Source organism: Dendrobates tinctorius, unplaced genomic scaffold, assembly GCF_039654945.1.
Source record: "Dendrobates tinctorius isolate UK_male_01 unplaced genomic scaffold, ASM3965494v1 ptg000016l, whole genome shotgun sequence".
NCBI lineage: Eukaryota > Metazoa > Chordata > Amphibia > Anura > Dendrobatidae > Dendrobates > Dendrobates tinctorius.
In genome coordinates, this window is record NW_027361684.1 from 65,067,915 (window position 1) to 65,086,680 (window position 18,766).

The 18,766-nt window shown below is 40.3% G+C and overlaps 1 protein-coding gene across 1 annotated transcript in view; it reads left to right on the forward strand.

Moving 5' to 3' along the window:
- LOC141080594 (granulocyte-macrophage colony-stimulating factor receptor subunit alpha-like) overlaps window positions 1-17,060 on the forward strand; it is a 116,268-nt gene extending 99,208 nt beyond the window's left edge. The window contains exons 9-11 of the mRNA XM_073565921.1: window positions 5,021-5,117; window positions 9,188-9,272; window positions 15,229-17,060. Coding sequence (XP_073422022.1) covers window positions 5,021-5,117; window positions 9,188-9,272; window positions 15,229-15,324 — 278 coding nt within the window. The 3' untranslated portion in view covers window positions 15,325-17,060. The remainder of the gene's footprint in view (window positions 1-5,020; window positions 5,118-9,187; window positions 9,273-15,228) is intronic.
- The last annotated feature ends 1,706 nt before the right edge of the window (window positions 17,061-18,766 follow it).

An 18,766-nucleotide genomic window follows, 5' to 3' on the forward strand; every position in this document is an offset into this window, starting at 1 on the left:
AGGCAAAATTGGGGTGATTTTATCTTTTGTAATTTTTTAAATATTTTTAAAAACATTTTTTCTCACTTTTACTGTATTTTTAGTCTCCTTAGGCTAGTTTCACACTTGCTTTTTTTTGCAGCGCGTTTTTCCCGCAAAAAAACGCATTGAAAAAACGCATACAAAAGCATACAACTGCTGCGTTTTTTTCAAGCATTTTTATGAGCATGCATGAAAAAAACGCAGCGTTTTTATGCGTTTGTATGCGTTTTTAGTGCGTTTTTACCGCGTTTGCGTTTTTTCCAACATTAGGTGGCCCCTCACACTAACCCAAACCATGACTTTACTAACCCTAACCCTAACCCTAACCCTGACCCTAACCCTAACCCTAACCCTAACCCTGACCCTAACCCTTAACCAAACCATACTTAACCCTAACCCTGACCTTAACCCTAACCCTAACCCTAACCCTAACCCTGACCCTAACCCTTAACCAAACCATACTTAACCCTAACCCTGACCCTAACCCTAACCCTGACCCTAACCCTTAACCAAACCATACTTAACCCTAACCCTGACCCTAACCCCAACCCTAACCCTGACCCTGACCCTTAACCAAACCATACTTAACCCTAACCCTGACCCTAACCCCAACCCTAACCCTGACCCTGACCCTAACCCTAACCCTAAACCCCCTTAACTAACCCTAACTCTAACCCAAACCCCTAAATTCCATGGTTAACAAAAAAAAACGCATGTGCAAAAAAAAGCATACATGAGCATGCCAGTGCGCATGTATGCGCATCCATAGGCTATAATGGCCATTTTTAGCGCAAAACGTGCGCATATGTGCGCATGCGCTTTTTTGCAGGGCCAAAAAATGCAACATGCTGCGTCTGGAAAATACAAACGCACACCCCAAAAAAACGCAGCGCATGAAAATCACATACATGCGCTTACCAGCGCGCAGGTATGCGCACCCATGTTAAATATAGGGGAAAAAACGCATGCGCACATATGCGTTTTTTTCCAGCGCAAAAAAACGCAAATGTGAAACCAGCCTTAGGGGCCTTGAATCAGTGTTCATATGATCAGAAGTTAACAGCCACTGGCTCCACTCTGTTCCATCCGCATCTGTTAGAGGCCCATGATGGCTAATTAAATAAGCCACTGTGTGCTGGGAAATATGCAGACTCGGAATGTAAGCCCAAACCAAAGGAAGGGGCATGACATATGGCGTAACTGTACGTCATATGTCATGAAGGGGTTAAAGCCATTACACCATGGCAATAATTATACAACATAAATAGATGAGATTTGATATGTATTTCAGTATCTCCTAAATAGATTTATTCAGTGGATGCTCCATGATGCTTAATTGTGATGGATCAGATTGTAACTTCTCCAACATTGGTCAAGACTGACATGGTATTGCTGAAAAGGAATCTATCACCAGGTTTTTGCTATTCCATCAGAGGTCAGCATGTTATAGGGGCAGAGTCTCTGCTCCTGCAATGTGTCACTTACTGGGCTGTTTGCTGTCATTTCAATGTTTTCTCTGCTGCAGATCTACCAGTTCTCTAATGCTGAGCTCTGTATAACACCGCCCACACCACTGATTGGCAACGTTGTGCACATGTACTGTGTACACAGAAAGCTACCAATTAGTGGTGGGGGTGGGGGTATACAGAGCTTATGATTATGGAGGACTACCTGGCAACAGGTTTCCTAGTCCTCTATTTATAATCTCCTGGTGTTAAAGTAGTGATTTATGAACAGTACAATAAGCAGCCAAGTAGGTGAGACATCGCTGGAATCAGTGTCTCTATCTCTACATTATGCTACTCTCAGATTAAGTGGAAAAAACTGTTGATGGATTACCTTTAAGATAGACATACTCATGAGACAATTGTTCTTTCAGAAGACATATCTCACCTGAAACCAAAACAGTTGGCCATGAAAATTCCAATGGTGTGATCTCATCTCCCTGATTTCACCTGTTGTGGAAGGATCAGGAGGCCCCCATAGTTTTCTCTTACAGTCATGTTAAAGAAGACTACAGAAAAGTTTACTACCATTCCACCTAGTGTTTCTAATTATGCTGCTTTTAGCATACCTTGCAGCATTTATACTACAACCCCTGACAAGAATTATGGAATCACCGACCTTGGAGGATGTTCATTCAGTTGTTTAATTTTGTAGAAAAAAAAGCAGATCACAGACATGGCACAAAACTAAAGTCAATTCAAATGGCAACTTTCTTGCTTTAAGAAACACTAAAAGAAATGAAGAACAAAAAATGTGGTAGTCAGTAATGGTTACTTTTTTAAACCAAGCATAGGGGAAAAATTATGGAGTCAATCAATTCTGAGGAAAAAATTATGGAATCACCCTGTAAATTTTCATTCCCAAAACTAACACCTGCATCAAATTAAATCTGCTCGCTAGTCTGCATATAAAAAGGAGTGAGCACACCTTGGAGATCTGTTGCACCAAGTGGACTGACATGAATCATGGCTCTAAAGGTACAGTCACACTTAGCGATGCACCAGCGATCCCGACCAGCAATATGACGTGGTCAGGATCGCTGGTACATCGCTAAGTGGTCGCTAGTGAGCTGCCACACAGGCAGATCTCACCAGCGACATAGCAGCGGCCGGGGGGTCGCTACTTACCTGTCAGACGAGGCGATCTGCCCGCGTCCACGCGTCGCTTGTCGGCGCCACAGGAAGCCCAGCAGGAAGCTAATGACGAGAAACAGTCCAGGACGTTCTCGCGCGATCAGCGATAATCAGAGGGGGAGCCGGTCGGAGGTAAGTATCAGACATAGTGATATCGCTAGCAATATCGCTGCTACATCACAAAACCAGTGACGTTACAGCAATATTGCTAGCGATATCGCTTAGTGTGACAGGAGAGACAAGAGATGTCAATTGAAACAAAGGAGAGGTGTCATGATCCAGGACGGGATTTCGCTTTGACCCGTCCTGGTTAGACTATGGGTTAATTGTGCTGCCTCTCTCTGGCAGCAGGAGGCTATTTAGTGCTCACTGGACCTGGGTTCGATGTCAGTTATACTCCTGCCCTCGGCTGAGTTAAGTGACCTCTTGTATACGTGTGCCTTGTGCCTGATATCTTGCTTGCTTGTTCGGTTGTGATCTGGTTCTGTCCCTGTTACGAGTTCTGCCTGACCCTCTTGTACTGCGCTACCTCTCGTGTATGACTCTCTGCTTGTGACCCGACTTCTCTCTGCTCGTCCCCTTGGTACCACGTCGCCCTGTTGTGTATGACCTTTGGCTCTGTCTGACTACCCTTCTGTTTGTCCCTCCTGTACCTCGTTTGCCCGTACTGCTGTGACCTCTGTTTTGCCTGACTCTGAGTTGTGGTATGGTGTCCTGTCCTATCTGAATACAGGACGCTAAGCCCCGCCCCCTTGCAGTCACGTGACCATAGGTCCCGTGCAGATTATTCATTTTCAGTGTCCGCAGGTCCTATGCCTCTTTACTTTCCAGCCCTGACTGGACCCTGACACTGTTAGCCTGAAGCACGCCTGGTCACCTCTGCTGCCCGTCTCTACAGGTATCTTTTAGCACTGCTTCTGTACTCAGGACACACGCACTGGCTCTATGAGCAAGTGCAGTGCGGTGTCTCTGACAAGAGGATTATCAAACTCTTAAAAGAGGGTAAATCACCACACAATGTTGCAAAAGATGTTGGTTATTCACAGTCAGCTGTGTCTAAAATCTACACTAAATACAAACAACATGGGAAGATTGTTAAAGGCAAACATACTGGAACACCAAGGAAGACATCAAAGCGTCTAGACCGGAAACTTAAAGCAATATGTCTCCAAAACAGGAAATGCACAACAAAACAAATGAGGAACGAATGGGAGGAAACTGGAGTCAACGTCTGTGAACGAACTGTAAGAAACCGCCTAAAGGAAATGGGATTTACATACAGAATAGCTAAACGAAAGCCATCATAAACACCTAAACAGAAAAAAACAAGGTTACAATAGGCTAAGAAAAAGCAATCGTGGACTGTGGATGACTGGATGAAAGTCATATTTGGTGATGAATCACAAATCTACATTGGGCATGGTGATGATGCTGGAACTTTTGCTTGGTGCCATTCCAATGAGATTTATAAAGATGACTGCCTGAAGAGAACATGCAAATTTCCACAGTCATTGATGATATGGGGCTGCATGTCAGGTAAAGGCACTGGGGAGATGTCCGTCATTACATCTTCAATAAATGCACAAGTTCATGTTGATATTTTGGACACTTTTCTTATCCCATCAATTGAAAGGATGTTTGGGGATGATGAAATCATTTTTCAAGATGACAATGCATCCTGCCATAGAGCAAAAACTGTGCAAACATTCCTTGAAAAAAGACACATAAGGTCAGTGTCATGGCCTGCAAATAGTCCAGATCTCAATCCAATTGAAAATCTTTGGTGGAAATAGAAGAAATTGGTCCATGACAAGGCTCCAACCAGCAAAGCTGATCTGGCAACAGCAGTCAGAGAAAGTTGGAGCCAGATTGATGAAGAGTACTGTTTGACACTCATTAAGTCCATGCCTCAGAGACTGCAAGCTGTTATAAAAGCCAGAGATGGTGCAACAAAATATTAGTGATGTGTTGGATTGTTTTTTTGTTGGTTTGTTTTTCATGATTCCATAATTTTTTCCTCAGAATTAAGTGATTCCATAATTTTTTTCCCCTCTGCTTGGTCTAAAAAAGTAACCATTACTGACTACCACATTTTTTGTTCTTGATTTCTTTTAGTGTTTCTTAAAGCAAGAAAGTTGTCATTTGAATTGACTTTAGTTTTGTGCCGTGTCTGTGATCTGCTTTTCTTTCTACAAAGTTAAACAACTGAATGAACATCCTCCATGGTCGGTGATTCCATAATTTTTGCCAGGGGTGGTATAAACCTATATTTGTGAAGCTAATATTCAAAGTGTGTATACTGAGTTAGTTGATGTGCAGTCATTTTTTTTTACTTTTAATGTATATCTTATTTCCCTTAGGAGAAGATTTTGTGCAGTTCTCAATATATCACGTTTTGATAGTAGTAGGAGTTTGTACAGCTATTATTATTAGTGTCCTCATTTTCCTGTGTTACAGGTAAAGTATTACTTAGTCATGAATATTGTCTTTTTAGTAGAGGATATTATATTTCTGTTAAGCCCAGAGATGTCATAAAGAAAATGTCATCAGTAAATGTCTAATTGTCTAAATCAAGTTTTTATATGAAATATATATTTATAAATTTGTAATAATATTTTAGAAATTTTCCATATGGCTACCTATGTAAAAAAAGTGAAATTTTGCAATCTTCACAATTGCCTACGATGTAAGTCCCAGTTCCCCAGCGAAGGATTATCTTGTTGAGCTTTTTCTATTGCTTCTCCTGTGGTTTATTTGTGCATTCCCCTTCTCAGCACTTTCCCATTTTGTTACATTCAGGGTCTGGGGTTTTCACAAATACCAAAGGTCTTTTTGGGTTCGTTTCTTCATCTTCTATCTTTCATGTATGACTGTGTGAACACGTCTTTAGCCCTGTGCATCACCCTCTGTTTGTTTGCACTACATTCTGTTGTTTTTTTTGGGTTAACCTCTGTGAATACTAAAGGGTGCAGTTAAGGACACTCATGGTCAGCTGACGTTGAGTGGGGGTGCCATTGCATAATTTTAGGGTTTAACATCTCCCCCAATTTGTTCATTCATGATTGAGTGTTAAGACTCAGTCATAACAAAGACATTCCTAAATCATTAAGAAGTGCACTGCACTTAATGAACTGGGTACATCTTATCAGTGGTGTGCGCCTCCATGGCCTTGCCAGAAATGTTGGGCAACATTTTTGGCATAAGGAAAACCTCTCTATTTAATAAGTTTGTCAGACAGACTTTGACACAGCCTGTCCTGCCCTAGCCCTTTCCCAGCTCTACCCATTTTGACAGAGCTGCCCAAAACTGCCAAACCTCAAAAGTTGCAAATGTTCTGCAACATACAAAGGTGTTTTGCAACAGAATGCTGGCATATACACCATGATAAATCAGCCCTTATGAGTTTAGTATTAGACTCAGTGGCAAGTGTGAGATTTTCAAGATATTTCTCTGTGTGTGAGATTTTCAAGATATTTCTCTGTAGATATGGAAAATAAAAACAAACATTATCAAACACATTTAAAAAATACAATTCAACTGTACTTGTTTGGATGAATTTTGTGATTTTCAAGTTCTTAAGTTGCTTTCATTCCTTAGACAGCTTGAAAATAACACGTTTGCAGTTGACTTGTTTTTTCTACTTGCTCTTATTCTCCTGTTATGAAAATTTCGCCCAAGGAGCCTAACTTCTAAAGCTACACTGAGTGTGTGCAGTAGTTACAGTGCAGAAGAGAGATTAACTCTTAACATACTAGCCACCTCTCTCCAACGCACTAATTTCTATACAGCAGTTTCTGCTCACCTCCCTCACCCTCTTTTGCAACCACAACCACTCCAGACCACAGCCTTCAGTGCAGGTTTAATCATAGCTCTCTGCTCTGGCCGTCTGGAGCTATGTGCTTGTTAAAATACCTTATCTCTATGTGTAAAATTAGTATTAGCAAACGTAGAACAAACCATTCTTCGCTGAAAGTGTTACAACAGTGGTTGTGTTGAGCTTTAATTCTACTAATACTGTAGCTTTACTCTTCACCATATATGTCACTCAAAGAAGAGTGCCCACCCTGCTGGAATCCAGGAAGTAAGGAAACTGCACTGCTATTAGCTGCTCAAGAGACAACTTGTGGATACCTCTTTATTGGCAAAATCCTATATAGCATATGATATCTGTGCTAGTCTTCACATTTTTGATCCTCCTAATTGTACTTATTGTCCCCTGCATCTGTCATTACAATGGAAGCCATTTTTCCATTTCTCTGAAGAGTAGAGAGTGTGTACTATGCTCGCTGAAATACCACCAGTAAGTACACCTAACTAACTAAATCTCCCTGTCTTCCATCAAAGCATTGCATTATTGTAATGCATTAGGAACATTGCACATGGTTCTATCTACAGTAGGGAAAATACTGTAAGTATTTCATACACTCACGATTTTGGGAGTTTTACCCATTTAGAAAGAATGGAGAGGTCTGTAATTTTTATTGTAGGTACACCTCAAATGTAAGAGATAGAATATAAAAATAAAAAACAAATAAATCACATTGTATGATTTATAAATAATTAAACTGCATTTTATTGCATAAAATAAGTATTTGATACACTAGAAAAACAGAACTTTATATTTGGTACAGAAACCTTTCTTTGCAATTACAGAGGTCAGACGTTTCATGTAGTTCTTGACCAAGTTTGCACACACAGCAGCAGGGATTTTGGCCCTCTCCTCCATATAGATCTTCTCTAGATCTTTCAGGTTTTGAGGCTGTCTGTAGGCAACATTGAATTTCAGCTCCCTCCAAAGATTTTCAATTCAACATTCTGTTCAACATTTTCTGAGACCCATAAAGTTTTCAATTTTTGGGGCTTTAGGGCTGTGTGAGGGCTTATTTTTTGCACCCTGAGTGGATGATTTACTGATACTATTTTGGGGTAGATACAATGTTTTGAACAGTTCTTATTGCATTTTAATGCAATGTTGCGGTGCCCATTTACTAATTGGATTAATCTAATTTATATTTTCATAGTTCGGATGTTTATGAATGCATCAATATCAAATATTTGTACTTTTGTTATTTTTTAATTGTTTTATTTTTAATGAGGCAAAAGGGAGATGAGTTGAACTTTTTTCATATTTAAAAAAAAATTTATTTTTTCATTTTTAAGTGTATTTTTTAGTCACCTTATTGGGCTTGAAGCTGCGATCATTTGATTGCTTGTACTATACACAACAGTGCAACAGGGCTACTATGTACAGCGAAAATCATGATCTATCAACACCAGCTAAATGCTGGCTTTCACAGGAGAATCGTCATGACAATGTCACACACAGTGTAGGAAAGACAACACGAGGGCTTGAGGGGATGAAGGGAAGGAAGCCCAACACTAGGAAAGGGGGGGAGTGGAGATCCCTAGGCAGATCTAAAGTCATCCTGTCTGCCATAAGCATCCCTATAAACATCCCTTTCATCAAGCAGGAACCTAATCCCTGCCTGATACTTAGGGAATGACAGGGTGAGCACTAGTCGATACCCATTACTACTAAAGACAGCTGAGATAGACAAACAAGGGGAACACTTATCTTGAGTAGACTCAGAGATGTAACACAGACGTCCTCCAGCAACTCCAGCAAGAGGAAGATAGCCAACTGCTATAGCTCCAAACCTCATTTGGAAATATTGACGGCAACTCCCAGCAGCAGGCTGGGAGTCTATTAACACCCAGGTCCAGGTGTGTCAATTAGAGCTGGAGAAAGGTTGCCACTGGGTCAAAGAGTCAGAAAAGTTAAAAAGGTGTCTGCAAAGCCAAATGCAAAGACCATCTGCAGCTTCTGACATACCCGTGACAGACAAGCACGGCGGTCTTCTGTCATGGCAACCCATCAGCACCCATCAATCATATCATGGGTGCATTGATGTGCTTGTGGAATGATGCGGCCCCCTGCCGGAGCATGTTGGATGCCATTGTCAGAGATTGGCAGAAGTATTTAAAAGGGCAGACAACTATTAAAGGCAGATGATGGCTGAATGAAAAATGCAGGCATGAAGGGGTTTAATTTACGTAGTAATTCTTCTTGACAGAGTCCCTTGGAAAAAAAAGGCCTTTTATACAAATCAAAACTAACACAGTAACTAAGACTCTGTTCAGACTTGAATTTTGATTTTTGGTTTATAACAAAAACCATGATGTTTTCCCAGATCCATCAACAGATACCAATGAAGCCATTCTTTCTGATGGTGTACTTTCATTCAAATAAGTAGTGCTTATTTTTTCATTATCCTCTATATATGGAATGGATTTTCCATCACAATTTATTTTAGCAGAATTAATGGTGATACTACACTTACTTATAGTACTACGCTTCTTATAGATGGCACTAATTGCAAGGAAAGTTAGAGCATCTAAAAAAAAGCTGATAGAAACCAACGATCCATTGTTTGTACACAATTATTTGCAATTCAATTGACTAGATTTATGAGAGACCGATCTAAGTCATATCAAAAGTATTCAATTTAGTTCTGCTTGTCTTTAAGATTCAAAATATGGAAGAAACTGTTTCCACAAGTTCCTAGACCATCAAAGAAATTGTTTGATCAAGTTCAGCAAAGTGAAAATTCAGTAAGTAGATTTTTACACTTTTAATTTTGGTTGCTTTTAACATACTATATTTTTTCCTTTGAAGTAGAATGTTAAAATAGCGATTCAATTTACTATTAGAATGTAATGTAAAGTAATAATAATGGAAAAGGCCTCCTCTGACCAAACCAAAAGAGTTCTGCTAGAAAAGTGATAGTTTACAATTTTGTAACATACAATATTGAAAGCACACATGGATCATAAAATTAAGTCCAGTTTTGGTGCATCTCTTAATTTAAACGTTGGTGAGAACCTGTCATTGAACCCCTCTCAACAACCCAAATCACAATAGCAAAGAAGTGCATTGAGATTAACCTAAGTATATAGTAGAGCAAAAAGATTTGTAGGACCTTGGTCCAGCGGTCAAGTTAGTAATTCATGGTTGCAGGACCAGAGTTATGTGATTGTTTTTATGATTGCTAATATCCCAGGCACCTCTTCTTATTTGTAGGCCCAGCATGATATCATTGTTGCGGTGTGATCCACTTATGACCTAGTGATGGGACTGTTTATCAGAATGGGCGCCTGTGATGACAGCAGGCAGGAGAAAGTTCACAGAAAACCAACACTGATGTTGTACTGGTGTCCTGCAAATTATTTTGCTCAACTGTACTGAAGTATCTTTGAAAGTATAGAAGGGTACCAAGTAGTGATGAACAGATCTGAAGACATTCGAATTTGCCAAATTGCAGGAATTTTACTGGGAGATATTATTATTTATTTATATAGCGCCATTAATTCCATGGTGCTGTATATGAGAAGGGGGGTTACATACAAAGTTATAGATATTGTTAACCGTAAACAAATTTACGATGACAGACTGGTACAGAGGGGAGAGGACCCTGTCCTTGCAGACTTACATTCTACGGGGAGATATGTTTTGCGACAAATTTATTCACAGCCAATTGAATTTACCATCTTATGCTCTTAGATCTGGTGAGATCCAAGAACATAATAAATGTAAAAAAAACCCAAAAAACAATACTCAACTCATTACCCAACTTCGCTGCTCACTGTCCACTATATGGTCCACGCTCCCTCTTCTTACCACTGCCATGCACTGAAACCCTAGGCATCTTTAAGCTATGCTGGAACTTCTGGACATGGCTAAACCTTGGACGTTCTTTTGCTTTTGCAGGGATGTGTAGTGCCTAGTTATGGCTGGCCTAGAGAGTACATCATAAGGTCATGGCACATGTCATGAAGTCAAAACATCACCTCATTTTTGCAACATGCATGAGCAAAGATGTCCCAATCCCAGTCATAGAACAGAACATCCAGACTAGATTGCCTGGGATAAGATCATGTTGCACATCATGACATCATCACAACATTCGCACTACTCTCCACTCCCACAGGCGTGGAGTGCATATTCATTACCTTAATGAGTGGGGCCACATGATCACTCAGCAGGAAGAGCTGCAGGCACCGGTGGCCGGAACGAGATGCAGTGCCAGCAACCAGGGCACACAGGTAGGTGAGTAGGATGTCTGTTTTTTTTAAATAGGAAACATGCAAACAGGGATATGGGATAAGGAGCTATGCATACAGGGATGGGACGGGGGAGGCATGTATACAATGACAGGGATGGGGGAGCCATGCATACCAGGACAGGGATGAGGGGACAATGCATGCCCAACTTATACTCGAGTCAATAAGCTTACCCAGTTTTCTGAGGCAAAAGTAGGTGCCTCAGCTCATACTCGGGTCAGCTCATACTCGAGTATATACAGTACTTAATATTGAGCAGAGCTAAGTATGATGACTACCTGTTACTGCTAATACTTGTCACAAAAGGGCTTATTGTAACATGTATACTTTACTTAAGCAGCTAATCAACACTATCATTTATGGCTTTTTATAAAGTTTATGAATCATAAAACTCCTGTTTTTTAGCACTTGAATCTTGATCAACAGCATCCATCTCAATATGATGTCCCTACAGCCCTCCACAGTTTGATGTTCCCACAATTACCCCACATATTGATTTACTCACACCCCTACTCACAGTATGATGTTCCCATTGCCAACACAATATACAGTTGTGGCCAAAAGTATTGACACCCTTGCAATTTTGTCAGATAATACTCAGTTTCTTCCTGAAAATTATTGCAAACACAAATTCTTTGTTATTATTATCTTCATTTAATTTGTCTTAAATGAAAAAACACAAAAAGAATTGTCCTAAAGCCAAATTGGATATAATTCCACACCAAACATAAAAAAGAGGGTGGACAAAAGTATTGGCACTGTTAGAAAAATCATGTGATGCTTCTCTAATTTGTCAAATTAACAGCACCTGTAACTTACCTGTGGCACCTAACAGGTGTTGTCAATAGCTAAATCACACTTGCAGCCAGTTGACATGGATTAAAGTTGACTCAACCTCTGTCCTGTGTCCTTGTGTGTACCATATTGAGCATGGAGAAAAGAAAGAAGACCAAAGAACTGTTTGAGGACTTGAGAAACCAAATTGTGAGGAAGCATGAGCAATCTCAAGGCTACAAGTCCATCTCCAAAGACCTGAATGTTCCTGTGTCTACCGTGTGCAGTGTCATCAAGAAGTTTAAAGCCCATGGCACTGTGGCTAACCTCCCTAAATGTGGACAGAAAAGAAAAATTGACAAGAGATTTCAACGCAAGATTGTGCAGATGTTGGATAAAGAACCTCGACTAACATCCAAACAAGTTCAAGCTGCCCTGCAGTCCGAGGGTACAACAGTGTCAACCCGTACTATCCATCGGCGTCTGAATGAAAAGGGACTGTATGGTAGGAGACCCAGGAAGACCCCACTTCTTACCCTGAGACATAAAAAAGCCAGGCTGGAGTTTGCCAAAACTTACCTGAAAAAGCCTAAAATGTTTTGGAAGAATGTTCTCTGATCAGATGAGACAAAAGTAGAGCTTTTTGGGCAAAGGCATCAACACAGAGTTTACAGGAGAAAAAAAGAGGCATTCAAAGAAAAAAACACGGTCCCTACAGTCAAACATGGTGGAGGTTCCCTGATGTTTTGGGATTGCTTTGCTGCCTCTGGCACTGGACTGCTTGACCGTGTGCATGGCATTATGAAGTCTGAAGACTACCAACAAATTTTGCAACATAATGTAGGGCCCAGTGTGAGAAAGCTAGGTCTCCCTCAGAGGTCATGGGTCTTCCAGCAGGACAATGACCCAAAACACACTTCAAAAAGCACTAGAAAATGGTTTGAGAGAAAGCACTGGAGACTTCTAAGGTGGCCAGCAATGAGTCCAGACCTGAATCCTATAGAACACCTGTGGAGAGATCTAAAAATGGCAGTTTGGAGAAGGCACCCTTCTAATATCAGGGACCTGGAGCAGTTTGCCAAAGAAGAATGGTCTAAAATTCTAGCAGAGCATTGTAAGAAACTTATTGATGGTTACCGGAAGCAGTTGGTCGCAGTTATTTTGGCTAAAGGTTGTGCAACCAAGTATTAGGCTGAGGGTGCCAATACTTTTGTCTGGCCCATTTTTGGAGTTTTGTGTGAAATGATCAATGTTTTGCTTTTTGCTTCATTCTCTTTTGTGTTTTTTCATTTAAGACAAATTAAGTGAAGATAATAATACCAAAGAATTTGTGATTGCAATCATTTTCAGGAAGAAGCTGAGTATTATCTGACAGAATTGCAGGAGTGTCAATACTTTTGGCCACAACTGTAATGTCACCACATGCCGAACACAGTATGATTGCCCCAGAGGCCCTCAAACAGTATGATAACCCCAACACATTATGATGCCCTCAAAGCTTACCAACATAGTATGATGGCCCCACAGATCCTTAAACAGTATGGTGAATTTCACTGCCCCTCACACATGGTATGATGGTTCTCACAGGCCCTCTATACACACCATGATCCCTCACAGCCACCCACACAGTTTGAAGGTCCTCATAGTCCCCCCTATAAACAGTGTGATTCCTAAAAGGTCCACCTGTATACAATGGGATCCCCCTATCCAGCCTCCTATATACAGTATGATCCCCACAAAACCCTCTATGTACAATATGAACACGGACCCCCTCTATATACAGTATGAACCCACAGCTCCATTTTATTCAGTATGAGGCAACACACAGGCACCCTTCATAAGTTATGAGCCTGCAATTACCAACTTATGCAGTATGAGCCCTCACAAGGCTGGTCTTATATACTGTATGACCTACAAACAGCCTCCTATATAAAGTGTGAAAAAAATCCCCTTATGTACAATATGAGCCCAGACATTGCCTCCTATATGAATATGAGCCCACACACAACCACTCTATACACCATATAAGTCCACACACAACCTCCCTATATACAGCATGAGCCCACACAATGCTGCTCCTATATACAGTATGAGCTGACAAAAAGCTGCCCTTATATACAGTATGAGCAAATACAATGCTACCCCTACACACAGTATGAGCATATACAACATTGCCCCTATATACAATATAAGCCCACACACACTCACACATATAAAAAAAAATTTAAAAAATAGTCCTCTTGTTCCTGTTCCCTCAATGCTTTGGTCCGGTCTTTGCTGTGTATACTGAGGTGCCACACAAAAGACAGGATGTAGAGATGTCATCAAGTCTACTATACACGTCTACACATCCAAGTTGAATGATGGAAGGAGGATCCGGTGGCGCCATCCCCCACCATTATATTCACCACTCTACCTAAATCATGGGAATGCATATTGCTGTGAAATCAGGACACTGGGTGGAGGAGGGCGGCCACATGCTGTGGAACATGAGCCACTGTTTTCAGCCCTTCGGCTGTCTTAGTCTGCCAGGCAGCATCAGCCCAAGGGTTGGAATGTCACACTTTAACCAGGTCTACTTTGATGCCATTTTTGAAGGCAAATATTGACTGGATTTAGATTTCTTTTTTGTTCATTCACTTTTTATTTTGTTAATTGATAAAAAAAATAACTACTAACACTATTTTTAAAAGCATTCTTACCTTGCAACACTTTTTCACATTTGTCTAAAACTTTTGCACAGTTCTGTATTTTGCCAAATACCTATCTGAAGACGAATAAGCACATGGGAAATCTTTTTAGGAGTGGAAAACTCTTTTAAATGCTAGCATAACTGTTTTTATTAATAAATGGATGCTGCTGAGGCTTTTTCAATTACCGGTAAGTCAAGTGTCAGTAGGTATTCCCAATGAGATGTAGGTGATGATAAGTGGGTGCTAGAATGAAGTATCGGGAGTAAAGAAAGGGTATTTGAAGGTTAATTGGACAAATTCTAAAATCCCTCATTATGCAAACTGATGATGTAAAAAATATTGAACCAGAACCATTTTACTGCATGATGTCCTCTGTAAAATAAATAATGCCATTGCCCACTCACTATTGTCTGAGAATTTTGAACTCGAACATTAAATCCCACAGAGCAATTGGTCATGGTATCAGAAACATTAAGGAGAAATCCAGCATCTCAAAATTTCTATGCAATGATTATTTGGTGAAGCAACAGAGAGTTATAATTCCCTCTTGGATGGCTCTTCAGGGACAAACCCCAATGTGCTATAGCACTTTAATGGATATACTGTAACAATATCATAGCCCTCTATTAAACTTATACCCTTTCTACTTTGTTCATATCTTGCTATGAAGCTAAGACTTTGTTCACATGTGCATCATGGTTGGTATAATGAAAGTCAACATAATTTTTTACAAGTGTATACTATCTACTGTATCACCGAACATGGTGTAACCAAGTCTTAAAAGATCTTATACAGTAAAGTCTAACCTATATATAAAAGTATAGGGGGATCTGTGTCCATAAAAACATTTATTGAAACCATACATACAGTGTAAGTCCTTTTAATTGTTATAAGCACTTCAATAGTTTTATCAACAATTCATGCCATATTGCGCATATTAGTTCTACACATGTTAACCAAGCGGTCTTCTTTGGCTTCAGGTGCAAAAACAGTCTGAAATGCAAATCAAATTCATGGAAAAAGATGAAGAAGAATTTATATGCACAGATGTGACTGAAATGCCGGAAAATCTTTAAACCTTGAATAGAAATTTAAAAATGTGTGATAGATTTGAGAAGGCTGGTAATAAACTTGAATTTTGCCTTAAAAAGTCACTTTAAGATATATGAAGTTTTGGGATGTTTAAAAAAATAAAACAGTATAGCAACCATTTCAGTTTTTCTCAAAAAAAACTCAGGTCTTTAAAAAAGGGAGAATGGAGTCGGCTGAAGTAAAGCTCTCTACAGGCAGCAGAGTAGCCTCACTAATTTTGCAGTGTTGTGAGACTTCCTGCTTCTGAGATAATGGATACAACTGTAAGGAGGACTGTGAGCATGGAGCATGTGAACACGGGAGATTTGTGCTGTCTAAAGTCAACAAAATGTAACCATCTGATGTATATAGGGGGCCTTCAGACTACCACCCCCAATAAATAATTTCATGGAAGAAAGATCGGCCATTTTGAATTAAAGCTTCCCATTCCTTTATTCTCCATGGACTTAGGGATCATGCAGTGGGCTACTCCACTCTGTTCATACAAGACATATCACCTATTTCCTCTTTAAGCAGGTTAATATTTTGCAAACAGAGTTGCCTTCTTTTATGTGAGCTTCATAATATACACAGACTTCTTATTTCATAATTGACAAGTAACAACATTCTTTATTTCATAAAGTTCAGTTCAGGTACCTGGCTAAAAGTTGGAAGAATTTTCACCTAATTGTGAGATATTAATGAAGTATTTGTATTTAAAAGGAGCATTGTTTTTGCTGGGAGTGTCACATGAAATTCTTGTTAGCCAAGTGGGCAGCATTTTTTTTTTTATAATATTTATGTAAAGCAAGACACTTTCTCCAACATAAAATGCAAAATGTTTCAAAAATTAATTTATTACAACTGTTCAACATGTAACCAATCAGACATCACCTGAAACTGCTGTCAAACAGTAAAAAAATTGCACTTTGGTTGTAATGGACAAACCACAAAAGGTTTGGGAGGAATGAACAAGTTATTGATAATAAATCTGAAAATTTGTTGTGTATTCATTAACCCACGCTGCTTTTTACGTACAGTGTTATTAGCAAATGAAGACATATTTACTTGCATTAGTCCAGAATTGCAGTGGAATCTTTACAGACTTCAACACAGAGTCTGGGTATAAATCTTGGATCAGAATCCTTAATTTATGTTTATGGCTTCATTTATCATATGCACAGCAGAAAAAAGGGCAGCACCCTTAACGTTGGGTTGCGAGTTTGCATATCTTGGCCAAAATATCGACCAATACCTCACATATTTATATGTATTTTGTGCACTTTATTTTTCAGGGTGCAGCAAAGCCCAGCACTTTGGGCCTTGTATACAGGGGTGTTCACATGGGATGCATTTAGAGAGTGCTGCCAGCCCACCTAATCAAATAGTAGGGACAGGACTAATAGGCTGAGAACCAGACACTATGCATCACCAGCATGTGAACAGTGCCCTATACAGGCCTCTATTGTGCAAATGTATACTAAGCAGTCACCCCCTCCATGAATGGGTAGGTGGTGAGTGGCTGTCTATTTAGTATTTTGCACCTGTGTTTTGCAACATCTTTGCTATATGGGCTGGCTGCATCTTGTAGTGCATTTGTTCAAAGACCTGGGCAGGTAAGCGGTGCTGCCTTTTTTTTCTGCTGTATTTTTGAATTTTTGGAGGATTTTTAGTCCTCTTTTGTGGCTTTGCTATTAGTTCATTTTATCATATGCACTATAAAACAATATTATGAATCATATATTTGGCTTCTGAGTGTTATAATTCTATTTTAAGGGGAACATGTCTGCAGCATCGTACAAATAATTCATGTGGTCCCCAAGCAGAAGTCCTGATTTTGAAAATCTCTGGCGGATCCTCCAGACACTGATTTAACCCGAAATTCTTTCTGTGTGCCGGACAAAAAAAAAAAAATATTCTCTCTCTCTCTCTCCTTTTCCAGGCTGCGATTCCTTTAAAATTCTTCATTTGTCGGATCCGTCAAAAAAACGGACAGGTGGCATCCGTTGTCATCAGTACTAAAACGGATCCGCCATCCGTCCTTTTGGCGGATTTTGACTGATGCAAAAAACTGAAGTGTGAAAGAGGACTAAGATTTTCCTCAGTTTCATTAGTTTATTGCACTGATGAGAAAAAAAAGGTTTTCCAGTTTCTGTTACTTATTAGTAAAAACTGGACAGCACAAGGATGCCATCCAAATAATGTCAAATTTTTTTTTTCATGTACCCGTAGACTTTCTTTGCCAATTTTAAACCATCACATGGACCAAGTGGTCTGATATTGCACAGATCACTTGTCCAATAAAAAAATGACATGCAAAGAGCCCCATACATTGTCATAGGTAAAAGTGCTATCCATGAAAAAAGGGTAGCACTCACACTTGAAAAACTAACATGTGAATGAGCCCTTCTATTGGGGCATCTCCGTATATTGTATAAGATTGCCTGGGTGAAAAGGAGAGGGATTTTTTCCAAAAAAATATTAAAAGGTAAAGAGGTCAGGGGGCTTCTTGCAGATTTTGTTTTATGGCAGGAAGCAGAGTCTCAGAATGACTTGGTGATGGGGCTGTCCAATAAGATGTAGGAAATGGTACAGGAGTAGAGTTGAGCGAAATGGGTCGAAAAATTTCAAAAGTCGCCGACTTTTGGCAAAGTCGGGTTTCATGAAACGAAACCCGACCCTAGGATGAGGTCGGCCACGAGGTCGGCGACTTACGCGCCAAAGTCGCGTTTCAAAAGTTTGTTTTGCGCTCTTTTTCAGCCAATCAGGATCCACGGACACTGTGGGCAACGTGATGACATAGGCAGGGGTCACCACCATCTTTCAGAAGGGCATGCAAGTGATTGGCTTGCTTTGGTGGGCGTCACAGGGGGTATAAAAGGGCGTGCACGCCGACCGCCATCTTACTTCTGCCGATATCAGTATAGGGAGAGGTTGCTGCTGATTCTGTAGGGAGAGCGTTAGGCAGGGAAGAAGACAAAAAAACTGCTTCTGCTGCTAGCGATTTGGCCTGTACAACACACCAGTCACTGTGTGTGCAGTGCAAGGGGAGGCTATATAGTGGTGTATCAGTGGTGTTGGTTGTTGGGCTGCCTTCTAAGGCTTCCTGACATTCCTGCATTGCTGTTTACCCACTGCTCCGCAAACTGCTTTTTTAAAAGCAATCCAATCTCCCTTATCCTCTAGTCACTTTTGTCACAGCTGTGCCATCGAGCCTGTGACATAGCGCTCAGATATCAGTGGGCCTCACACAATCCAAAAGTGTCCAGTGTCCACAAGTGTGTGCAGAAATTCAAAATCTCCTTTATCCTCTAGTCACTTTGGTCACAGCTGTGCCATCGAGCCTGTCACATAGCGCTCAGATATTCATTGGGCCTCACACAATCCAAAAGTGTCCAGTGTCCACAAGTGTGTGCAGAAATTCAAAATCTCCCTTATCCTCTCGTC